The sequence below is a fragment of the Brachyhypopomus gauderio genome, chromosome 2 (assembly GCF_052324685.1).
Source record: "Brachyhypopomus gauderio isolate BG-103 chromosome 2, BGAUD_0.2, whole genome shotgun sequence".
NCBI classification, from domain to species: domain Eukaryota; kingdom Metazoa; phylum Chordata; class Actinopteri; order Gymnotiformes; family Hypopomidae; genus Brachyhypopomus; species Brachyhypopomus gauderio.
In genome coordinates, this window is record NC_135212.1 from 6,085,075 (window position 1) to 6,111,664 (window position 26,590).

At 44.2% G+C, this 26,590-nt stretch overlaps 2 protein-coding genes across 2 annotated transcripts; both read left to right on the forward strand.

Annotated features, from left to right (window-relative positions):
- The first annotated feature begins 398 nt into the window (after window positions 1–398).
- Window positions 399–5,766, forward strand: wee1 (WEE1 G2 checkpoint kinase). The gene is made up of 10 exons (XM_076984400.1): window positions 399–881; window positions 1,442–1,644; window positions 1,919–1,985; window positions 2,278–2,450; window positions 2,698–2,966; window positions 3,353–3,445; window positions 3,535–3,620; window positions 3,720–3,890; window positions 3,998–4,143; window positions 4,508–5,766. Exons 1-10 carry the CDS (start codon window positions 399–401, stop codon window positions 4,662–4,664), a joined length of 1,848 nt encoding a protein of 615 aa, XP_076840515.1. The 3' UTR covers window positions 4,665–5,766.
- A 147-nt stretch (window positions 5,767–5,913) lies between these two features.
- On the forward strand, window positions 5,914–26,341 carry swap70b (switching B cell complex subunit SWAP70b). Its single transcript, XM_076984416.1, has 12 exons — window positions 5,914–6,084; window positions 7,195–7,335; window positions 11,693–11,866; window positions 12,836–13,063; window positions 13,981–14,127; window positions 14,591–14,699; window positions 14,958–15,139; window positions 19,364–19,471; window positions 20,832–20,998; window positions 21,846–22,044; window positions 22,471–22,567; window positions 25,384–26,341. Exons 1-12 carry the CDS (start codon window positions 5,989–5,991, stop codon window positions 25,500–25,502), a joined length of 1,767 nt encoding a protein of 588 aa, XP_076840531.1. The 5' UTR covers window positions 5,914–5,988; the 3' UTR covers window positions 25,503–26,341.
- Window positions 26,342–26,590: the final 249 nt, after the last annotated feature.

Here is a 26,590-nt window from a genome sequence, read left to right on the forward strand (position 1 = left end):
TGTGGGGGTATTTGACAGTTTCCAAGGGGAGTGTTGTCGGTAGTCAACAAACGAAAACTCGCTCAGCTAACTAATAGTTACAACTGCCGAGGGAGGTCGGTGTCCACGCTAGCCGAGGGGCTAGCGCGCTAGTCCGTTAGCCAACGTTAACCGTCGGCTACTTGTTTTAGAACCTAAAGACTGCAGTGGGACTCGTAATCACTCGGGACTCCGTATATTAGTTAGCTGGCTAACGTCGGCCGGTGCTCTAAGACATGTTGTGTCTTGTTGGTGCCTGAGTAGCCGTTCGACTGGGCTATTGGTGGGGGCATCGTTAACGTTAGCCTCGCTTCACGGAGCGTGTCTGCGTCCCGTTTGAGACTCTGACTGGAGGAACGCGAGTTATTTTTTTTGCCAAGATGAGTTTCGGCTGTAGACAGTTTACTGAGCTTTCTCCAAGCCACCGACCGGTTCGCCAGAAATTGCAGTTTTCCAACAGCGACGGCGAAGAGGACAGTATCGAGGACGTGAACAACAGCACCGGGGCTGAGTCGGGCTTCACGGAACTGGACTCGCCCGTGTGTCCGCGTCGAAGCAGCACGGACAAGAGACGCGAGGACGTGAACAGCAGCCCTCTCAACCGGACACGGGACGACGACGACGAGGAGTCGTGGGACGAGGAAGGATTTGGTTCTCCTTCTCATCTGAAACCACAGAAAAACTGCGCGAAAAGCTCCCCTTCGCCACGGAAGAGTCCTCGCGCTTACGACAGTTCACCGGAGAGGACGGACGCTCGCGAGGACGTGGAGGGCTCGAGCTCCCCGGCGCCCGACTGTCCCGACACGCCGCCCCACAAGACCTTCAGGAAGCTTCGCCTCTTCGACACCCCGCACACCCCTAAGGTCCGTCTCGGTGCTGCTCTCTATACCCTGTTTCGGCATATTTGCGGAAATGTCTTTATTATTAGATGCAAATATTACTATATTGGCTAATAACGTTCTTTTTTTCCGAAGAAAACTGTTGGATAAAAATGTAAAATGCGTGTATATACGCTTCTGTCAGTTTAACGTTTTTTTTATGTTGATTCGTATAATCGTTGGAAAACGTGAAATGGATAATTAACAATCACATTTATTCATTCTGTAGTTGACCTTTTTCATTGCGTACCGGCCTCGGGGGGGAAAGGGCTACGTTAGCCCAGCCAGTTTGTTTTCCCTCAGGTGGGACGTTTACAATGCCGTGACCCAGTCGCTGAGCTAACCGTAGAGTTGCGTAATGTCTTCAAAATATGATGAATCATCCTATTGATTCACTAGAGGTTCTGAGTTATTGCTTGTAGTTTTTATTTTGTGGACCGCCTACGATATTATGTATACTTTATAAATGTTAACACGAGTCGTTTATTTAACAGAGGATCGTTTAATTTGAACTACCGTTTACAGCAATTGTGCTCAATTTGCAGAGCTTGCTTTCGAGAGCGAGGACTTCAGCATCTACAAGCAGACGAGTGGCTCTATTCAAGAATGTGGATTCCAGACGCAAGGCCGGTCTGGAGGGGGGGCGAAACCAAACACCTTTGGTCAACATTAACCCCTTCACTCCAGACTCCATCGTTGTCCAAACAGCACAGCAGAGGAACAACAGGAAGCGTTCTCACTGGAACGAGTAAGTCATTCATTTTTTCTTTATGAAGATTTTGGTCCAAATATCCAAAAAGTCGGTTTTGGGGGGGCACCTTAGCGTTAGCTTTATCTTTGCAACTAAACTCTTTAGTTTTAGATGTCATAGTTGACACACATGTACTAGAGTTAGTTAAATCATTTTGGTGCTGGCAAGGAATTAAATCCCAGTGTATGCTGGCCTACTGGTCCTCTGTGGAGCTCTAATGTTATTTGTGAAATGACTCTCACTCTTTTCTTTTAACTGTCTGGTAACACAGTTCATGTGGAGAAGACATGGAGGCCAGTGATGCAGAGACTGAAGAGGACATAATTCCACCCTCAAAGGTGAACACCTTACACCACAAATATTAGTCAGCTCATTGTTTTGTTAGATTAGACTGAAGAGGACATAATTCCACCCTCAAAGGTGAATATCTTGCATGTTTCACATTAGTCAGCTACTTGTTTTGTTACATTGCTTTAGATGTTTTGTTTTCTGTATAGTCACCTTCACCCATTGTTCATTTTCATTTATTGTAAACTGTGTAAATGTGTGTCAAGGAATGCATCTAATTGGGTAACATGGGGTGTTCTAGTGTTTTAATACCAATCGTAACTGGAAATTTCTCACCCTCAGAGAATTACTATGATGGAGAGTAACATGATGTCGCGATATGCATCAGAGTTTCATGAGCTGGAGAAAATTGGTTCGGGGCAGTTTGGCGCTGTGTTCAAATGCGTTAAAAGACTGGATGGCTGCATCTACGCCATCAAGCGTTCCAAGAAACCACTGGCAGGCTCTGTCGATGAGTAAGTGACAACAGTGAACTCGTCCTTATTTTCTCCTTAGCTGTGGAAGGAAGGTCTGCTTTAAAAGACATCCCATGTCCCTTCAGAAAGACACAAGACATGGTGCAGTCATTCATACAGATGTTCTGCTGAGACAAAAGCAGTCCAGCTTCTTAGACACTGTAATGAAAGGGTGCTACGCGATTGGTATAGAATAAATGTATTGTAGTGTGTGGTTGACTTGAATTCTTAAATTCTACATCTACAGGCAGAATGCACTTCGTGAGGTCTATGCACACGCAGTTCTTGGACAGCACCCCCATGTGGTGAGGTATTACTCTGCATGGGCTGAGGACGACCACATGCTGATCCAGAACGAGTACTGTGATGGTGGCACGCTGTCTGACGTCATCGCTGAGAACTACAGGCGCATGCACTTTCTGTCTGAGCTGGAACTGAAGGACCTGCTTCTGCAGGTCTCTCGTGGACTCAAGTACATTCACTCCACAGCTCTTGTGCATATGGACATTAAGCCCAGTGAGTGTCTCCTGTGTTTGTGGCTCACCCCTCCACCTCAGGCTCTTTTACCTCCAACACGCAGTCATTTTTCATGATGGTTTATTTGTACATGAACACTGTTTCACCATGTCGACCCAGAGGATGGGCTCTTTTGTATGGTCCTTCCAATGGAGGCTCTTTTTTCTGTTAGGGGAGGTTCTCTTGTCTCTGTTGCTCATTAGGGGTGTAGACCAGTATTCTTGAAAAGTGTGCTGAGACAAGTGTTTAAAGTGCTATATAAAGCAAACTGAACTGAATATTGTTCAGATAAATGTCAGTTAGTATAGGACTTTGCTGCTGTTAGTGGTAAAATTTCCCAGTGTTTAATGTATTGTTTCTTTATCACTCTCGCTCTCTCTGTCTAGGTAACATATTCATTTCACGGAAACCTGCAGTGAGTGTTGAGGAATTCGAAGATGAAGAGGATGGACCGAGCAGTAGTGTGATTTATAAAATAGGTAAAAACACACTTCAGGAGAGAGAAGCAATTATTTCACATAAACAACAACAACAACAACCTGAACCCAACCCTCCTCTCCCCCCTCAGGTGATCTAGGTCATGTGACCAGGGTAACCAATCCCCAGGTCGAAGAGGGAGACAGCAGATACCTGGCTAACGAAGTTCTTCAGGAGGTAAAGCATAACATGAAGCCACCTGTGATTTGTGTCGGTCCAGCTAGGACTGCTGTCGTTCCCTTTGACATGTCTGCTAAGTGCTCTTTGTCCTTGCAGGACTACAGTAACCTGACTAAGGCCGACATATTCGCTCTTGCCCTGACTGTGGTGAGCGCCTCGGGAGCTGAGCCGCTGCCTAGCAATGGGGAGAAATGGCACAAAATCCGACAGGGGACACTTCCTCATATCCCGCAAGTGCTCTCACAGGAATTCTTAAGTTTGCTCAAGGTAAAATCATTTCACAACAATTCTTGCAGAAGTGGACAGTGCTGTAGAATAAAAGACGTCTGACCAGTCCGTGTGTTGTAAAATGTGAACATTTTCTCAATTCGTAGCTTATGATCCACCCTGACCACACACGGCGACCTTCGACCTCTGACCTCATCAGGCACCCTGTTCTCCTGACCGCATCTAGAATGAGTGCTGATCAGCTGCGTGTGGAACTCAACGCAGAGAGATTCAAGAATGCCCTGCTCCAGAAGTAAGAGTTACTGAGTGCTGCTAAGTACCATTTGTTCTGCCAGGATTGGACAGTTTATTGGGACCATTAATTAGATAGATCAGGTGGTCAGGTCGTATTACAGCACCTGGACATCAAATGTGTTGCTTTTTCTTCTTCTCTTAATTTCCTTGTGAATCCTTTGTACATTATGCTTACATGTATGAAGTCATGGTGTTATTTTGCTTTTTTTAAAATAATGTTTAAATGGAAAATAGAGATAATTCAGTCTCTTATTTGGTGTTAATCTGTAGTGGATAGTTGCTAGGGGAGGAGAAATACGTGCAAAATGTTTTGGTGTTGTCTGAAAATCCTGACCGTACGTTTGTTTTTTCTTTTGTCTCAGGGAGCTGAAAAAGGCACAGATGGCCAAAGCAGCAGCAGAAGAGCGGGTTCTGTCCACAGACAGGGTTCTGACCCGCTCCACAGTCCAGTCTGGCTCCAGAAACCCACGGCTCATTGGGAAAAAGATGAATCGCTCTCTCAGTCTCACTATTTACTGAAGCGAACCGAACTTGAACTGAAAAGACATAATCTCCCTGCAGGCCCAACAATGGTGCTATATCATGGATGCCAGACATGAAACCTTTAGTGCTTATACTGGTTTGGTTTTTAATCAAAGAAAATCTTTTTTTTTCCTTTACTACAAAAACGAGGTGGAGACCATATCCACTTGTTTGTGTAGACACGGGCATAGACATTTTTTATGCATGCTCAGGTGATGTGTTGGAGGTTGGCCTGGTCTCTTGTTTTGTGGATATTTCAGTATATAGTCATTTCCTAAGGTAGTGAACGTTCATACATCCCACGTAGCTTTTCTTCATCTCTGCTCCACGTTCCGTAGGGAGAGGGCTGCACTCCCCGCACTTCTGATGTTTCCAACAGTTGCTTGCAGTCGAGGGACTGGTGGTGGTCGTGAACCCATCCGAAGTCCTACTTTCTAAATGTTTCAGACCTAAGACTTGTGCACCTTACTGCCTGTGAAAAATGCCTGATGTTGACCAATGAAGGTTGAGGCCTATGCGTGGATTGCCATTAAATTGAGCACTTTGAAGGCAACGGGGAGCTTGCCAGAAATCCTGCTGCTATTCGTGTTCGTCTGTTTCCATTTGTGGTTTGAAGACTGTCCTAAACGTTTACATGGGTATTTTTTTCAGCAGAATCATTGACCCTTTTAGCTATACAAATACACCCCCACTCCAAAAAACAAACAAACAAACAAAAAATGTCCTTTCGACTCCGTTTATGCACACTTGCTATCTAGATTTGCGTAGACAAATACAGATTTGATCATGTAAACACGTGATTAAGACGGGCAGATTAAGAAGAGATTCTTCGGACAAAAAACGTTTAATATTGCTTAAACTGGAAGCAAAAATACATGCCTTAAAAGCGTCTGACTCTTAGGTCTCCGGCCTGTTTGTAGCATTAAAACAATCGCTGTTTTGTTCTTTGACTTCTTATCCGTTAACAAGTAATCTGTTTTCAGTTGCTACTACTGCAACGTCTAGGGTACTGTTATTTTTTCTCTCATCCTGTGAATCTGTCCAACGCGATATTGTTTTCCTTGTAAATATGTTATTTTAATAAATTCCAGTTACTTCACGGTGTCACGTTTTAATGTACTGTATCAAGTAGTGTAAAAGTCCTGCTGTCGCACTTTACTCCACGTCTAAAACTGCTAAGTGCGCTCGTGGGGTTTTTCGTGCGCTCGCGCATCGCGGAGCTGCAACAGTCAGCAGAACGTCACGTGACTGGCGCCCCGTCCTCACGAGCCTTCCTCCGCTGAAGCGCGAGGACGTCCAGCAGTTCTCGCTGCAGCTCAAAATGGGGTTAAGGGATGAACTTTTGAAGGCGATATGGCATGCTTTCACTGCTCTGGATGTGGATAAAAGTGGGAAGGTATCGAAGTCTCAGTTAAAGGTATGTTTTGTTCTGAGCCTTGAAATACATTAAAAAACAACGTCAAAGTAAATGATTTCACGACCTGTGACTGATCCATCCGAAAGAAACGGTCAGGCTTGCTTACAAAAAGATCACCTCGCGTTATCTGTTGATGTGAATATACGTATCGTGTTTTGTAATTGTTTTCTAAGAGCGACTTATCCGCATGCTTTGTAAAGCGATATAATGTGAAGTGATTATAAAGTTCTAACCGCTTATCACAACAGGATAAAAACGCACTTAAAACATGTATTACCGTCTATGGCTCCAATGTTTTCTAGCATTTCGAAAGCCCACTTTAAATAACCGTATATTTAGCGCCGTTCATCACAAAACTGCAAGTTCGCCTTTCGGCCTATTTTTAAGTTGTGTATGATGATGTTCTCAGTGTTGTGTTGTTGCGTGCTGTTAGATGCTCTTTTCAGAACCACAGCGTGGTTTTCTAGTTTTTTTATGTTCAAGAAGTTGCTCCGGCAGAACTTACAGTGCACTACAGATGGTTATTTTTGTAGTCCTATTAAGTTTACGAAAAACATTCAGTCAAAGTTACTGTTTTATGGAAGCATTGTGTTTTATTAACGTATGTATAGCTTTTTGTTTATTTGTTTTTTAAGATGACGTAAACCACAGCAAATATGTTGAAATGTATTATTTAGGATGTTAGCGGTTTCGTGTCGATATAATTAGGCAAGTTTTTTGCGCTAGGACCAATTGGACCCGATAAGGACAATAAAAGAACAAAAGGTTATACCAAGGTTATGTTTGTTTTTACTTTGAAGCCATTTTAGTATTGTTTGTTTCTTGTGTTTGAACGTAAAGTTTGATGAAAGTAGTAGAATCGTGTCGAGTATATTGGCCTCAAGCACCAGGAACTGCACAAGTTCTGTTTATTGACGAGGAAGCCAATTCATCGACCTAGATGTTTTAACGGACGGCCCGTATCCAGATGTTCCACAGCGCGAAGATCTCTGTCCGTAATGCTGCTAACGCAGTGCATGTGAAGCAGAACCATAAAGTATATGCAAGGGGCGATACGTGTGCTCCTAAACTGAACATTTGTCAGAAGCAAATACGCATGGCTGGTTCCAGGTGCTTTCCCATAGCCTGTGCACAGTGATGAAGATTCCTCACGATCCAGTGGCCCTGGAAGAGCACTTCAAAGATGATGACGAGGGACCCGTCTCTAACCAGGGATACATGCCCTACCTGAACAAGTTCATCCTCGACAAGGTGAGATATTTGGGCTTAGTGGTTAAGCCTGTCACTGTACTTGTGACAATATCTGTGGATATACCAGTGCCTATATAATTCTCAAAAGGTACAACAATGTAGAACTTCACCAATTGGATACAAGTATTATAATTATATTGTTATATATTGCAGTTTGTTATAACCCTCTGCAGTATGTATAGAACACAACGGTGCACCCTCAATGCGACTGGGGAGAAGATCATTCTGACCACTATTCATTTGGATGCTGTTAATCATCTCAAAGCAGTTGTCTGAATCATAAAAGATTGGTGTGGATGCTCACAGCACACACACATATACACACACAGATTGGTGTGGAGGCTTACAACACATACCCACAAAAGAATTTGGGCTTTTGCAAACTGCGGTATTATTGCGAAGGCCATTATTGTGATAACAATGAACTTTATGCAATTACGCAGTCTGTTTTTGCTATCTGCGTTTGGAATGTGTTCATCAAGGTTCTTTTGCTGTGATGTCATGAATAGTCATTTTTTTCATTTTGATTACTTGGTAGTTTGTTAAGCTTGCTGGTCTTGTGCTGCATTTTCTTGTAATCCTTCCTTGTGATTAAGTGTTTCGTTTGTCAGAGTAGTGGCAGGCATGAAACTTTGTGGTTCTGGTTTTGAACCCTAACGTTTTGGTTGTTGTAAGGGAATGCTGTTATAAACATCATTTAAAAGGTACCATGAGATTGTATTTGCAAGAGGAAACAGATTAAGGAAGAGACATTGCTCAACATACCACACACCAGGGGTTTGGGCTTTTTGGCTGTCTCCATGAAAAATTCATTTCATCATATCACAGCACACAGCGGAGTTTACAGACCATATCAATATCTTTTTAGTTCCCTTCAGATAACATGAATTTACAATGCCTGAAAATCAGTATCTGTTTTTAAGTATGATATTGCTCTCTGAACATTGACAGTAATTCAGGGTTCTGTTTATGAACCAAGTGGACATTGCATGGTGTGTAACTTCTGGTGGGATGTCTATTCCTCTGCCCTTTAGATGTATTCCAATCCCTTTTAGAGGTATCCCTTTCCCATTAGATGTACTCCTCTCTCCTTTAGAGGTATTCCTCTCCAATTTAGTGGTATTACTCTGCCATTTAGAAGTATTCATTTCCCCCTTCTCTTGAACATCTGCTGGATGTAAAGTCCAGAACTGTAGTTCACAGTAAAGTGTGACTAATGCATCTGTACTTGAATTGTACTGACTCATTCACTGACCAACTTTATCATTTTTCTCTGTCTCTTTCTCTCTCCTCTGTCTGTTTTGCAGCTTTTATATTTTTCATTCTTCCATTCATTCTTTCTCTCTTGTATGTATTGTCTTCTTCTCTTTTTGTGTGTCTTGTTTCTTCTTGTTTCCTGAGTAAGCTTCTCCTAGGTCCGCACGCCACAGCTGAGTGAGTGTAACGAATAAACCGCTTCACTCCTGTCCCCTACCCAGCTTTACACCACTGTAACATGTCTAGGCACAAACTCCATGAATAGTCAGTTTGCTTGTCCTTTGCTTGATTATTGAAAGTTTGATCTGCTACATTTGTGGCGATTCTAAAATGTTTTCTGTTAAAGAGACGTTCCTAGTCTGGACCTCTGGACGTCTGTGTGTTGTTTTTTTTTTTGGTTCATTTCTGTAAAATGTGGCTGGGAGTCAATTCTTCCGCCAGCCTAGCTCGGGCGAATCCTGGAATGCATTGTTAATGAAGTGCAGTGATGTCAGACAGGGAACAAAGAGCACAGGCCACTATAGCAACGCCTGACCAAAATAGAGCAGCCCTCCTGAAGCCATGAACATTCACACACTTGTTCCGTGTGCTGCGGTGGGCAGGCTGTGACCTATTTGCTTTTACACGCTATACATCAGTGACCACTTTTATAGCAGTTCTCCAATGTGTATCATATATAATCATCTGTAGTAATTTATACCATATGTAAATCTGTAATTTGTTATAATGCTTACAATTTATAAATAATACATAATTTGAATAAAACTATATAATTAAAAATGTAACAGTTAATATTTTGTACAACATAGTTTCTGTAGTTTTACTGTATGTTTATTGTCTAGCCAAAATGTGGCAAAGTATTGTATATTTTTGCTTTACTGTTAACAAAAAGAGTTTGCTACACCTTTTGTAAGACTGGGTGAGCCTGTGTCAGCAATGGTTACATCTGTGGGAGCCTGCTGAAGCTGTGGTTGGTCTGGTGGAATCTGTTTCATAGCTATGTAGGTTTGGATTAGCCCGTGTCAGAACTGTGTCAATTTGGGATAGCCTGTGTAAGATCTGTGTAGGTCTAGGATAACCTGTGTCAGATACAGGCTAACACAATCACCGCTCTGAGCTGTGTAGGTCTAGGATAACCTGTGTCAGAGCTGTGTCACTTTGTGTTAACCTGTGTTAGAGCTGTGTCAGTTTGGGTTAGCCTGTGTCAGTGCTGTGTCAGTTTGTGTTATCCTGTGTCAGTTTGAGTTAGCCTGTGTCAGAGCTGTTTCAGTTTGAGTTAGCCTGTGTCAGAGCTGTGACAGTTTGTGTTATCCTGTCTCAGACCTGTGTTAGTTTGGGTTAGCCTGTGTCAGAGCTGTGTCAGTTTATGTTTGCCTGTGTCAGAGCTGTGCATGGCCAGAAGCAGAGATAAGGCCTGTTTAGAAATGTCTTGCTCTGGGCTCCTCGGAATGCAAATGACCAGTTCTCTCTGGAGCTCAGCAGCATCAATGGCTGCTCAGCCGCTACAAGGCATCTATTGTGTGGCCCTTCATTGCACAAGGCGAGATGGGAGGTGTGTGTGTGTGTGTGTGTGTGTGTGTGTGTGTGTGTGTGTGTGTGTGTGTGTGTGTGTGTGCGTGTGTGTGAGAGAGAGCGAGAGAGTAGTTTATGTGGGAGTGTAGCCTGTGTGTGATGAAAACTGATGCACACATTCGTAAAAAAGAGCTACTCTTTCAAAACAAGGTCCCCCTCACATGCAGCTGGGCATCGGTGGATTATGTTGAAGAGACATTTCACTGGTTGTCTCAACAGTATTATCTTCACTGTTAAGGTGGTCTCGACCAAATATAAAAACAGCACTAGACTGTTCTGTCATGATTGCATTAATGTCCACTGTTTTGACTCTTCGTAGATTTCTCTCTGTGTGTTTCTTGTGAACTCCAAGGACATGCTTGACTCACACTGTCCTGACATTGGGATGAGAAGTGCGGTTGCTTGTTCTGCACGAGTGTAATCCTCCTCACCACCAGTGGGCCCTCTAGCACCACATCATGCATTTCAGCTTGTTTTTCTGAGCAACACAACCTTTGACCTTCTGCTTTTGACCACAGGAACACTGACTGTTAGATACATTTGTGTGGTAGACCACTCTTCCAATCCAGCAGTGACACTGACACAAAAAAACAAAACACCAACTACATTGCTGTGTTTGACCAATCTTCACAAGCAAAACAAAACCCTCCAACCAAACAAACAGACAAACTGTGCCTAATACCTAATCAACTGGAGCAAGTGCTCATCAGTGTTAATACTACTGTGGCAATGGTCCTCACATGGGCTGGTGATGCTGGGAGACCGCAGGAGATCCTTACTGCCCCATCTGCGGTAGAAGCCCCCGACTCTAGGAGCCATACACCCAGTGTGTTACAGGTCTGTCATCATTGGGTTTGGGTTTTTGTACACCTAAACAGCACCTCCTGAGAGGAAAAGTGGGATGAGGGTAAGATTGCTGTTGGTCAGGACTGAATTAAAGTATCTCTAGGCCGATTCACATTTTGAACCTTTGATGTTCAAGTCTCAGATGGTTTGTTTACTTTTGCTGTTGTGAAAGTATACTGCAAAAATGACGCTTTTCAACCTCTCTGCTAGTTCTGATGCACGATCCTAATAGCTTGTCATTAATACACAACCGCTTCAACATTTCTACTTTTATGGCAACTTTTGAACAGATTGTGTTATGACAAAATAGTCTTTTATGCAGTCTTTAGCTCTGGCGGGATTGTAAACACAAATGCTCTCTGTGGTAAATAACATTTTGTAGCTCTGTAATTGACAGAGTGTATTATTTGTGGTGGATGTTTGTAAGAGGGATGTAATACTGAACAGGTTCCCAGCAGAGGGTCCAGTGAGTTAGGCCCTGGAAAGTATCCATTAGTCTTTAGTATAAGCGTTCCACGGGTATCCCTGGGAACACTGGTTAGCTTCCGAAAGAGAATGTTTTCACTGTTTGTACTAACCCCCTTCCCACGTCTGGTCTTTGTGATAAACCTTCAGGAAGTGCAGTTAATTTTAATGTATAAAAATAATTAGATTAAAATCCAAAAATCCTCCCTCTCTGCAGGTCCAAGACAACTTTGATCGAATGGACTTCAACAGGATGTGCTGGACACTGTGTGCCAGGAAAAACCTCAACCGAAATCACCTGCTCATCTCTGATGAAGATGCCTTTAAGATCTGGTGTATCTTCAACTTCCTGTCAGAGGAACGGTACCCCTTAATCATAGTTACAGAGGAGGTATGACATGGCACGCACGTGATTTGTGGGAATTTCTTCTCTTTTTTTTTGGGAAGGCCATTGAATATAATAAAAAACAAAACAAACAAAAACTGCACTTGATATCCTAAGAGGGTGAAAAACCGGTATGTTTGGATGCAGAGTTGTTGATATCCACTTATTAAAAAGGATTTACACTGCATTATCTGGTAATCTTATATAGTATGGCACTCTGTTATATTCCTCAACAGTTTGCTGATAAAAGGAACTAAGTGTCTTCCTGTAATACTCTGCAGAATGTACCCTGACTGTTTTCAGATCAGTAACTGTTTTTCAGTTAGGGAGGAATTAGGTGTGATGGACTGAGCTCATTCTCTACGTTACTTCTGATCTCTTCAGGGTTATATGTACAACACTGAACACACATGTTCCTCTCACAGTGAACTCTTCTCAACGGTCATATTATTATATGTGGAGCAGTCATGGGCTGCTGGTTAGGGAGCCGGTCTTGTAAGGGTCATGGGTTTGATCCCTAGGCCATGACTGAAGTGCCCTTGAGCCAGGCCCTTAACCCCTACTGCAGTAAATGAGGAGGACTCATTCCAATTGGGGTGAAAATCACAATTGGCACTGTTGGCTACTACTTATTTAGAACTGAACAGTTATTGTGCAAAACCTTGGCCTACAGTGTAAAACTGTATCTACCTTGGCCTACAGTGTAAAACTGTATCTACCTTGGCCTACAGTGTAACACTGTATCTACCTTGGCCTACAGTGTAACACCGTATCTACCTTGGCCTACAGTGTAACACTGTATCTACCTTGGCCTACAGTGTAACACCGTATCTACCTTGGCCTACAGTGTAACACCGTATCTACCTTGGCCTACAGTGTAACACTGTATCTACCTTGGCCTACAGCGTAACACTGTCTCAATGCCTGGGCTGGCATGCTGGTGTGGTGACCAGGCCTCCTTCTTTTGTTCCTCAGATAGAGTACTTCCTGCGCAAGCTCACAGAGGCGATGGGAGGCAGCTGGGTCGAGGAGAAGTTTGAGGACTACAGGGCTCAGCTGAGCGGTGGGCAGCAGTGTCTGACAGCGTGGGAGCTGATCGAGCTGGTGGGCACGGGCCACTTCAGCAAGGGAATGGAACGCCACACGCTCTCCATGGGCATCAGCGAGGTCTTCCAGGAGCTCATTCTGGACGTGCTCAAGCAGGTGCCGGCTGCCACGATGATGGTTCATGGCCTTCTCTCCAAGTCCGTGTGTAAAGAGGAGCCGTGATGGCGATGGCCGCACGCCTCTCTCTGAGGACGAGACGGGCGTCGTTTTGTTGAAGCTGTTTGGTTTGTGCTTAATTGAGTTTGGCATGGTGGGTGGTGCCATTCGGAAGTTTCTTCAAGCTAACCGAAGCCAAGAAAATCACGCAGAAGGTGAATGTTGAAAATAGTGATACAGCACTCGTATTATACAAATATGTTTATAATTTATTATACGCATATGAACTCTAGAATATAACATGAACATTTTGGCCCTTAAGCTTTTATCAGCGTGTTTAAGGGCCAAGACAATTGTTACAATTGCTGTCAGTCTATTTTCAACATTGGATCTTTCTTGTGAATTCAGTGTGTGTTATTTTATTTGTGTCTATTTTGCCTTAACTTTTACCCGCGTTCTACTGGTGACAAATTTTAGAATTTCATATGGATGGAAACAGGATGGCAATACCTGGACTCACAAACTGTTCCCAGAGAATATGTGCCAGAATAGTTCCTCTGTATTATTATTAATCATGGTATGTCTGTGCTAAAATGCCTGGTCAGCTTGTATATGTTTGGATCAGGCAGGTGATGTCCTGGCTAGGTAGTGACCTCTCTGCAGAATGTACACTGACTGCTGGGTGACTGTGACAATCCATGTTCTGGAAAGGCAGATCGCATCAGTGGAGGTTACTGATGGCAGCGGTGATCTCTGCTGTGGGCTTGAGTCCGAGTGGGAACTGCTTGGTGCCGGATGTACTACCATGCACAGAAAACAGAACTGAGAGTTGCACTTGAAATGAAGTCCCCGCAGTTGACCAATGACTTTCGAAGAGAAACGCATGGGTGGTTTAGTAATGCTTGTTCTATTTTTAGGGCTATATGATGAAAAAGGGCCACAAGCGTAAGAACTGGACAGAGAGGTGGTTCGTGCTCCAGCCTAGCCTGATATCCTACTATGTGGGTGAAGACCTGGCAGAGAAAAAAGGAGATATACATCTGGATGGGAACTGCTGTGTGGAGGCAAGGCACACGTTTCTATATGCCTCCTGGGTTGCATCGTGCAATGACGTAGCCTGAGGTTTCGGTTCACAGGATTTAGATGCCCTGGTGATATTTGGAGGTTTTAGACCCTGTATCCAATTTATGACTCTACATTTAATTGCAACCTAAACTTAATCCTAACTGCTACCCCTAATTCAAAGACATATTTATAACCTTGAAGTAAGATTATTTGACCTGTTTATCTGACCAGTCATTCTTATTACAGGTCATTGCATCACAGATTTTTTTCCTTTTTTACAATCTGAACCCACAATGAACCATAAGGAACTATGTAAATAACATGGAGCCCAGCTTGGTTCATCCTGGTTCGTTTGGTTTAACACCTGTATTGTTATGTAGTAACACATGCAGTAATTTAATCAGTGTGCTTCCTTTTCCTGCGTGATGCTGTGCTGATGAATCACCCAACTCACTTCTGCAGTCGTTACCGGACAAGGATGGGAAGAAGTGTCTCTTCTACATAAAATGTTCAGACAAAAGTTATGAGATCAGCGCCTCGGATAAAAAGAAGAAGCAGGAGTGGATTCAAGGTAGGAAAAGGCATCATGTTTTAGTCTGACGCACAGGGCATCTCTGTTCATGTTGCATTATACTTTCAGTATAAAATAACATACAGCCAGCTTGATTATCTGAAAATAATAAAATCTTTAAAGTTTAAATCGTTTTCTGTCTTTTCCCTTTTTCATTTTTCACTTTTTGACATTTTTGTCATTTTTGCTTTCTGTATTTCTTTTTCTCACGCTTGTTCACATGTTCTTTCTCTCCGTCTCATGTTCATTCCCCCCCAGCCATCCAGACGTGCGTCTCTCTGCTGAAGGTGGGCCGGGCCGGGCCACATCGCGAGGCCCAGCTGAAGAGGCGAGAGCAGAGGCAGAGGCAGCAGGCGGAGCAGGAGCAGTTGGAGCTGCGTATGAAAGAGCTCCAGACCGCCAACGAGAGCAAGCAGCGTGAGCTGGAGGCCATGAGGAAGGTGTGAGAGTCACTCACAACCCCTTTATTCAGATAGAGCCAGCAAGCCTCCAGTGAACACTAGACTTAATTAATACCTAAAAAACAATTGTACCAGTTATTATCAATTTATTAATGTGTATTTTTGTTGTTCAATACACAAAGCAATGTATAAAGTACCTGAATACCGAAAGTACTTGTATAATGTACTTTATAGTACAAATGCAGGCATATACCCTCCCAAAGGCAGTGTTGACCTATGTTAACACTGTGTTATAACATGTTGACCATGTTAATCAGTCATGAATGTATATTTCAACAGAAACTCTTTGGGGTTTCATCTTGGGGCCAATTGTAATTCATGAATGCAAATTTCTCAGAAACCTTCCACCATTGTCCCACTCGGCATATTCATTAGTTACGTTGTCAGCTGAAACCCCTAAACAAAAGTTTATTCTCTGACTGTTGAGATATTCATGAGACCAATCAAGTGTCAGGTTATGCTAAGAGTGGTTTCACCCCCTCAGGATAGATGTGTATTACATTGGTGTGTGTGTGTATGTTTGTGGGTATATGTGTGTCTTTAGTAATGTGTGTGTGTATGTGTGTGTGTATGTGTGTGTGTGTGTGTGTGTGTGCGCAAGAGACTGAGTGTGTCTGCATGTGTGTGTGCACGTGAGAGACTGTGAGAGTGTCTGTGGGTGTGTGTATTGGGGAGATGGGTCTATTTCACTACCTCTCTTAACCCCACTTAACCTGTGTTTCCGGTCTGCTCTCATTATCTTGATTACATTTTCAGATCAGTATGGAGTTTGATGAGCTAGCAGAAGTTTACAGACAGCAGCAGGCAAGCCAAGGCTAAGTGATTCGAGCACAAGGGCTGCAGATTCAACCTAATATAGAATTTAGTGTTCAGTGTTTTTGCCATAGTGTGGCCAGACATGGACTTTAGGCCAGGCAATCCAGTATTTCAGCTCCCTGTCTTGTGTTTGGCAGAATGCCTGAACACACGCCTATTTAGCATCCTGCTGGACACCTGCTCTGCTGGACACCTGTCACTGGGCCACATGCATGTCAAAGCAAACACCTTATAGCAAGTTGCCCCATACCTGCAGCCTACATGCTATTCAGTTGTGATTAAGTAAATCAGTACTTTCTATTACAGATGTCTAGATGACACTAGTTAGCTCTGTTAGCGAGGTGGAGAGGTTATGGTTTTAATTGTGTGTGTTGGTGTGGTATCTCTGTCCCTCATACAATCTTCTTTTGGGGGGTGCGATGATTTAGGGATTATTTAAGTGGCCACCCCATTTTAGCTGCATCAAATATGAGCTAATGCTGAAGAATTCTTTTTGTGTTGTTGTTAAGTGGGCTTGGGTCTGTTGTTCCCAGAACAGTAAGCCGTAGTGTTGATCTGTGCAGCTGTGACAGTAGTGCTATATAAACAACACTGTACCAGCTCAGATTCCTCAGTGCCAAGCCTGCTGGCTCCTGGACAGCCTTAAACACAACACAACGCTGGCAGAACGCAGCAGCACTGCTCTGCACACAGCGTGAAGTGGGACCAATCTCTTGACTCACCATGACAACAAGTTCCCATTGTCTGAGGCCTGTGTGCCTGAGTCGTGGTGTGAATGGGGAGCAGGCTGCTGACGGGACTTCAGTGCCTGTCCCAGTGGCTCTGCACTCAGGAACACGACAATGGAGCGTCCCCTGCCCTGCAGAGTCATGCTGGGGCACAATACCTGCCCTGTGTCACCGCTCTTCCACCTGAGACGTCTTTCTCTGGCCTGTGGGTCTGGGGACACGGCTCACATCGCTGTCCTCACCCTGACGTGCGCACTGGGTAGCACTGATGATGCGTATACTGGCATTGATTATGTTTACGACGGCACTGATGATGTGTATAATGGCACTGATGATGTGTACGATGGCACTGATGATGCGTATACTGGCATTGATTATGTTAACGACGGCACTGATGATGAGTATACTGGCACTGATGATGTGTATACTGGTAGTGATGATGTGTATACTGGCAGTGATGATGTTTACGATGGCACTGAAGATGCGTATACTGGCAGTGATGATGTTTACGACGGCACTGAGGATGCGTATACTGGCAGTGATGATGTTTACAGTGGCACTGATGATGCGTATACTGGCATTGATTATGTTTACGACGGTACTGATGGTGCGTATACTGGCAGTGATGATGTTTACGATGGCACTGATTATGCGTATACGGGCAGTGATGATGTTTACAGTGGCACTGATGATGCGTATACTGGCATTGATTATGTTTACGACGGTACTGATGGTGCGTATACTGGCAGTGATGATGTTTACGATGGCACTGATGATGCGTATACTGGCAGTGATGATGTTTACGATGGCACTGATGATGCGTACACTGCCACTAATTATATATACGAAGATATGAATGATGCCATTCCTGATTGTAGCACTGGTTATTGTACAAGTTACACTTTGCTGTGGTCAGTGAGGGAAGTGAATGTGGTTTTGATTTATGAAAAAGCGTTGTTCTTGATGGAGTGATGATGGTCTACAACGTTGTCTGTTTGTGCCCTGTAGATGTGATCTTTGGTGGAGAGCTGCTAGAGCCCCCATATAGCGGCCCGCGGGCCATCTATTTCTGGCCCGAAAGCTGTTTTGAAAAGTGTATTTTTTTTTGTTTTTTGTTTTTCCAATTGCGCTATCCGCTCTTATTTTGAAATCGCGCACCGCGATCTCAAGACGATGCTGGGGATTGCCTCTATGGCAACAACAAACAGGTAGCAGACGACAGTTTACGTTCGCCACCCCACCACGTTCGCCACGTTCGTATTTGAGTACCCCTGTGCTAGAGGCTTTGTGCGCATGGTGGTTGTCTTTTATTTCTCCAGAGAAGCAGAATGCTACACAGCTGAAAAGGTTCTTGTACTGGTTTACTAGGAACAATGGTTGGGTTTTAGGGCTAGCCAAGCTCACCATTAAATACTGGTAACTGCTGTGTTGTGCTGGGTAAATGGCTGGTATTGCTGTGTTGTGTGCTGGGTAAATGGCCGTTACTGCTGTGTTGTGTGCTGGGTAAATGGCTGGTATTGCTGTGTTGTGTGCTGGGTAAATGGCCATTACTGCTGTGTTGTGTGCTGTGTAAATGGCTGTAACTGCTGTGTTGTGTGCTGTGTAAATGGCTGTAACTGCTGTGTTGTGTGCTGGGTAAATGGCCATTACTGCTGTGTTGTGTGCTGGGTAAATGGCTGTAACTGCTGTGTTGTGTACTGGGTAAATGGCTGTAACTGCTGTGTTGTGTGCTGGGTAAATGGCTAGTATTGCTGTGTTGTGTACTGGGTAAATGGCTGTAACTTTTGTGTTGTGTGCTGGATAAATGGCTGTAACTCCTGTATTGTGTGCTGGGTAAATGGCCGTTACTACCGTGTTGTGTGCTGGGTGAATGTCATTGTTTCCTTCTCATTTCCTTCCTGAATTGCTAACGTTCTTAAGGCCTTTCTTAAGATGATGCACCCAGTTCCCTACAGTGTATTTATTTAGTGATGCCAGTCACTGTACTGCCATCTTATTTTAGTGTACTCATAGGTCAATGGACCTGTGAAGTTGAGCGTGGTGGTCTGATTCTCCTGTACAGTTGCACAGAGGAGCGAAGTTGAGCGTGGTGGTCTGATTCTCCTGTACAGTTGCACAGAGGGGCGAAGTTGAGCGTGGTGGTCTGATTCTCCTGTACAGTTGCACAGAGGGGCGAAGTTGAGCGTGGTGGTCTGATTCTCCTGTACAGTTGCACAGAGGAGCGAAGTTGAGCGTGGTGGTCTGATTCTCCTGTACAGTTGCACAGAGGAGCGAAGTTGAGCGTGGTGGTCTGATTCTCCTGTACAGTTGCACAGAGGGGTGAAGTTGAGCATGGTGGTCTGATTCTCCTGTACAGTTGCACAGAGGAGCGAAGTTGAGCGTGGTGGTCTGATTCTCCTGTACAGTTGCACAGAGGGGTGAAGTTGAGCGTGGTGGTCTGATTCTCCTGTACAGTTGCACAGAGGGGTGAAGTTGAGCGTGGTGGTCTGATTCACCTGTACAGTTGCACAGAGGGGTGAAGTTGAGCGTGGTGGTCTGATTCTCCTGTACAGTTGCACAGAGGGGTGAAGTTGAGCGTGGTGGTCTGATTCACCTGTACAGTTGCACAGAGGGGTGATGTTGAGTGTGGTGGTCTGATTCTCCTGTCACTGTTGCTCAGAAACTCGAGGAAGCAGCAGCCAGCGCGGTGGAGGAGGAACGTCGTCGTCTACAAACCCAGAACGAGCTGGAGGATCTTTACAGAGCCGAAATGGAGAAAGAGAGAATGGTACGTGCTCATTTGCATACTCTCATGCTACTGGTCTCCCTGGAGAATGCAGCTGGTGTATTTATATCCGTCTCTTCTTTGGTGTTTTTCCTTGGTGCACCACGTCATCCTGTCTCACTCAACACTAGTTTAGATTTGCTTTGTCAGTGGAAAGCTCCCATAAAACAGTGTTTCATTATGGGTCTGTGGTCACAGTACCATCACTGTGTCAACGCATCTTCACCAGTGACACTATTTTAATGCATACTAGCCCGGCACTAATTCATATCTTTTAGGAAGTTCAGAACTTCTGTGTTTCGTTGTATTCCCTGTATTGGGGAAGTGCACACAGACAAATAGATGTGATTAGAGACAGCTCTGTCTCGTTCACAGCATGTAAGTAATTCTAATATAAATAGGGGTGGGAGGTTAGTGTGCCGTGCATGGACACCCCAGGCCTGAGGAGGCTACCGGTGCTTTGTCAGCTTTGCAATGAAGTTGTTTTGAGGTTCCTGCTTGTTCTGGTTTCTCACACCTTTAGTCTCATCTCCAGGAAGCGACGTGCACACTGAGTGTTGTTCTGGTCAGCAAGACAGGTGACACTTCCTGACCCTGACCTCAACCCTGACCCTGAACACACAGTTCTTGTTCTGCATGTCTTGCTGAAATGCCATCCACTGACTTTGGTATTTATTGCTAAACTCAACAGTGGAGTTTAATTTCTCAGTAATTTTGTCAAAACATTGTGTCTTTTAATCATTTATTAAGAAGGTCTCATAATATGATAATGGCATGGTTTACTGAAGCTTTGGTCATCCACACCAATCTGCAGACATGCCTTTGATAGCTCTCTGGCGCTAGATCTAATACAGCCACTCATCAAGTTTTGACATGGGTGTTTGTACAGGCTTGTGATTCCTACATCGTTCCCTGAACACAGATGGAATTACCTAAGATAAATGAAAGCTGATGTACAGCAAAATCATAGATCTCACCCAATGAGTGTTGCAGTACAGATTAAAAATGACCAAAAACAACGGTCTAACTAATGGAGACACAAGGACTTGTACAATCTCTTATCTTTAGCATCTGCCTGGTCATTTGTGGCAGCAAACACCCAGTTCTTTAACGGATTGGAGAGGTGGCATTCAAACCCAGACCTTGCCTCCTAATCCATCGCAGAGTGCCAGTGTAACCAGCTGACTGAGCGGTTATGGTACAGGGTTGACCACTTTGGTTCACACCAGACATCTAGGGAACGGGAAGGTGGAAACCGCATAGATCCCAGACCCTGAGAGACAGTGATTTGAGTGTGTGTGTGTGTGTGTGTGTGTGTGTGTGTGTGTGTGTGTGTGTGTGTGTATGTGTGTGTGTGTGTCAGGTACGGCTGCAGATGGAGGAGCAGGTGGCGCAGAAGTCGAGTGAGCTGGAGGTGTACCTGCAGCGCGTGCGGGAACTGGAGGATATGTACCACCGCCTGGAGGAGGCACTAGAGGACGAGAGGCAAGCGCGGCAGGACGAGGAGACCGTGCGCAAACTGCAGACCAGGTGCACACACACACACACACACACACACACACACACACACACACACACACACACACACACACACACAGAGCAAGGCAGTGGTAGTTGACAGTGTACAACTGTGTACAACTCATTTTGGATGTGGGCGGGGGCAGTAGTGATGTGACTGACACATGATGTGAGTCCGGGCTGTGGTGAAGTTCCGTTTCCCTGTCTGACCCACAGGGGCCCTGATGTGTTCCTTCCTTTGTGCTGACCTACTGACAGCTCAGCACTTCAACGCACACGCAATTCTCCCATACAAAAAATGCAAATTAACAAATAAAATAATTATTAAAATAAATATACCTAGAAAAAAACAATGTAATTGAATCCTAATTAAAGAAAATAATTTAATATAAAATCATACAGATTCCCTAAAGTAGTGCTGTAATGTTTTTTTTCTTGCATACACTGAACTGCCAGTATGCACATACTCTATACCTGTATCTATTGGCCACTAGACCTTTATGTACTTTATGTGAATCTTCCTTGTTCTCTGCTGAAAATATTAGCAAATGCTTTCGTAAAAATTTAGAAGTGCATTTTAGTCACCTTCTATGTGACTAAACACAGTGAAGTGAGTCTGATTTATATTCATGTAGCATTTCATTGCCTGTGGTGTAGGAGTTAGGTGCAAGTGTATACTGTCTCTCTAAATCAGGAGCTTACTGCCAGAACGCTGGGGCTCAGCATGTGTCTGCTGTCTGACGACACAACCCCTCACGTCTCCTCTGTGTGCAAGGGTGCCATCTCACCTCTCTCTCTCTCTCTCTCTCTCTCTCTCTCTCTCTCACTCTCTCTCTCTCTCTCTCTGCCCGTGTCTCAGGATCCTGGAGGAGGAGTCAGCGAAGCGGGCGGAGCTAGAACAGATGCACCTGCAGCAGCAGCAGGCCATCACGCAGACGCAGGCGGAGAAGGAGGAGCTGGAGAGGGAGCGCTTGGCCAAGGAGAGCGCCCTGGAGGCGGCCGCACAGCAGCTGCAGAGGCTGGAGGCTGAGAGGCAGGGGGCTCTGGAGCAGTACGAGGTAGCGCACGCACCCGTGCATATTCACGTCCACTCGTGCATATTTACACGCACTCGTGCATATTCACATGCCCTTGTGCATATATTGCACTACTGTTTCTTGCTGCTGTAACACTGTGAATTTCCCAAAATGTAATAGAGGAACATCTAGTTTTCTCCTACAAAGGCCTCGTTTGGCTGCAGGTTTCCACTCCCAACTAGCAGGAGGAGAACTGATCAGTTGTTTTGAGGACTGAGGCCAGTTAATTAAACAAGTGGAAGCAGGTGTAACTTCTGCTTGGTTGGACTGGAAGTCCAAACCTGGAGATAACTAGTAACTCGAAGCAAGACGATTTCTGCCATAGTTGGTTTTTTACTCCCTCTAGTGGCTTGAATGAGCAGTACATTCTGATAGTAGTTTCTTCTGACAATGTTGCTTGCTGGACAGGAAGTTATGAAGAAACTGGAGGATGCTGCCAATAACACAAAGAGCTGGAAGGACAAGGTGGCCCATCATGAAGGACTCATACGTCTCATACAGCCTGGTAATCACATACTCACACCTCTCATACAGCCCACTAATCACACACACTCACACATCTCATACAGCCCACTAATCACACACACTCACACATCTCATACAGCCCAGTAATCACACACACTCACACATCTCATACAGCCTGGTAATCACACACACTCACACATCTCATACAGCCCAGTAATCACACACACTCACACATCTCATACAGCCTGGTAATCACACACACTCACACCTCTCATACAGCCCGGTAATCACACACACTCACACATCTCATACAGCCCAGTAATCACACACACTCACACATCTCATACAGCCTGGTAATCACACACTCACACATCTCATACAGCCCAGTAATCACACACACTCACAGATTACCATCTCATACAGCCTGGTAATCACACATACTCACACCTCTCATACAGCCCACTAATCACACACACACTCACACATCTCATACAGCCCACTATTCACACACACACTCACACATCTCATACAGCCCAGTAATCACACACACTCACACATCTCATACAGCCTGGTAATCACACACTCACACATCTCATACAGCCTGGTAATCACACACACTCACAGATTACCATCTCATACAGCCTGGTAATCACACACGCTCACACATCTCATACAGCCCAGTAATCACACACACTCACACATCTCATACATCTCATACAGCCCAGTAATCACACACACTCATAGATTACCATCTCATACAGCCTGGTAATCACACACACTCACACATCTCATACAGCCCGGTAATCACACACACTTACACATCTAATAAAGCCCACTAATCACACACACTCACACATCTCATACAGCCTGGTAATCACACACACTCACACATCTCATACAGCCCGGTAATCACACACACTCACACATCTCATACAGCCCAGTAATCACACACACTCACACATCTCATACAGCCTGGTAATCACACACTCACACATCTCATACAGCCCAGTAATCACACACACTCACAGATTACCATCTCATACAGCCTGGTAATCACACACACTCACACATCTCATACAGCCTGGTAATCACACACACTCACACATCTCATACAGCCCGGTAATCACACACACTCACACATCTCATAAAGCCCACTAATCACACACACTCACACATCTCATACAGCCTGGTAATCACACACACTCACACATCTCATACAGCCTGGTAATCACACACACTCACACTTCTCATACAGCCCGGTAATCACACACACTCACACATCTCATACAGCCCAGTAATCACACACACTCACACATCTCATACAGCCTGGTAATCACACACTCACACATCTCATACAGCCCACTAATCACACACACTCACACATCTCATACAGCCTGGTAATCACACATCTCACAAAGCACACTAATCACACACACTCACACATCTCATACAGCCCAGTAATCACACACACTCACACATCTCATACATCTCATACAGCCCAGTAATCACACACACTCACAGATTACCATCTCATACAGCCTGGTAATCACACACACTCACACATATCATACAGCCTGGTAATCACACACACACATCTCATAAAGCCCACTAATCACACACACTCACACATCTCATACAGCCTGGTAATCACACACACTCACACATCTCATACAGCCTGGTAATCACACACACTCACACATCTCATACAGCCCAGTAATCACACACACTCACACATCTCATACAGCCTGGTAATCACACACTCACACATCTCATACAGCCCAGTAATCACACACACTCACAGATTACCATCTCATACAGCCTGGTAATCACACACACTTACACATCTCATAAAGCCCACTAATCACACACACTCACACATCTCATACAGCCTGGTAATCACACACACTCACACATCTCATACAGCCTGGTAATCACACACACTCACACTTCTCATACAGCCCGGTAATCACACACACTCACACATCTCATACAGCCCAGTAATCACACACACTCACACATCTCATACAGCCTGGTAATCACACACTCACACATCTCATACAGCCCACTAATCACACACACTCACACATCTCATACAGCCTGGTAATCACACATCTCACAAAGCACACTAATCACACACACTCACACATCTTATACAGCCCAGTAATCACACACACTCACACATCTCATACATCTCATACAGCCCAGTAATCACACACACTCACAGATTACCATCTCATACAGCCTGGTAATCACACACACTCACACATATCATACAGCCTGGTAATCACACACACTTACACATCTCATAAAGCCCACTAATCACACACACTCACACATCTCATACAGCCTGGTAATCACACACACTCACACATCTCATACAGCCTGGTAATCACACACACTCACACATCTCATACAGCCCGGTAATCACACACACATCTCATACAGCCCAGTAATCACACACACTCACACATCTCATACAGCCTGGTAATCACACACTCACACGTCTCATAAAGCACACTAATCACACACACTCACACATCTCATACAACCTGGTAATCACACACACTCATACGTCTCTTACAGCCTGGTAATCACACATACTCACACATCTCATAAAGCCCAGTAATCATGCACACTCAACTCTACCCAATGCTTACCACACAACTCCGTAATTCTCATAAATGTTCTTCTTCTGTCCATGTTCATCATCTTTCATATTTCTTCTTCCATGTGTGTTTATCATCATCTACATGTGGTATTGGAATGTTCAGACATCCTTACTTTTATTGTGTGTGTGTGTGTGTGTGTGTGTGTGTGTGTGTGTGTGTGTGCATGCGCGCACGTTTGTGTTTTCAGGGTCAAAGGTCCCACAGAAGATCACTAACTGGGGCCCTGCCGCCTTCACTGAAGCAGAGCTGAATCTGAGAGAGAAAGACTGGCAGGAGAGGAAAAGCAGGGCTGCTCCACCCCAGTGAGCACCACCTAGTGGCTGTGCTCAGCACTGCAGGGACACTCGCCCCACCTCCCCGTACATGCAACCACTACTGAGGATGCACAGCTGAAACATTGTGCTTGAATCTGCTCAAAGGGACCAATGGGAGGCCTGCGTGACTGCGTAGTAGACTCTAATCTCCAGGTATATCTTACCATTTCAGTCATACCGTAACATTCCAGGTAATGGCATTGTGGGCCTACTCTGATGGGATTTTATACATCTGAATTTTATGAAGTTCTGCACTCTATATGAATATGTTGTTTTAGTTGTATTTTCTGCCAAAGTGATGACAGAAATCAGAAGTCACAAGTAAAAAAAAGTAAAAAAAAATTTTTGTACAGTTAAAAGCAGAAAAAAAACTTTGTTGACCAAGATTTGTCAAATAAAACATCTCAAGGAAAGTAAGTAACCTATCACCTTATTTTGCCCTATAACCAGGTTTAACTTAGTGGTGACCAGTGGGATCACATCAGAAACAATATTCCCATTACAGCACATCATTGGCTTTGAGGTATAAGCGGTTAAATAGTCATTTGATATGTTTTCGTACTTTGTGTGAAATAACATTTTGGACCAGACTGACACACAACCAAGCATGAGTGTGTAAATGCACTCTGATGCACTGAGGAGCAGTTGCAGTATTAATCTAATTAAGTCAGGCTAGTTTCATTAACATTCTTTTTATAAAATTGTAACATGTTTATTTTATCAAGATATCTGAGTCGTGAATAGTTTTGTGTCTGTGTGAATAACAGAGTAACGTCCACACTTCACACCACATTTGTTCATCAAGACTCAATAAAAATACAAATGATCCTGTTCTATGTACACTTATTTATGTTTAAGAAACCCAGAGTTCAAACCCAGTTCCATGTTACTAAAATTAAAGTCATAACTAATGACAGGTAAGATACATGTTACAAGGCTCCACAACCTTACTGATGATCTAATAACATTGTGTACTTGAAGTGTGTAATGAAGCGAATGAAAGAGTGCAGGAGTATTTCTACGGACCAAGCACGTTAATGCCACCAGGTGCCGCCAAACACAAACAGAGTATGTCCCACA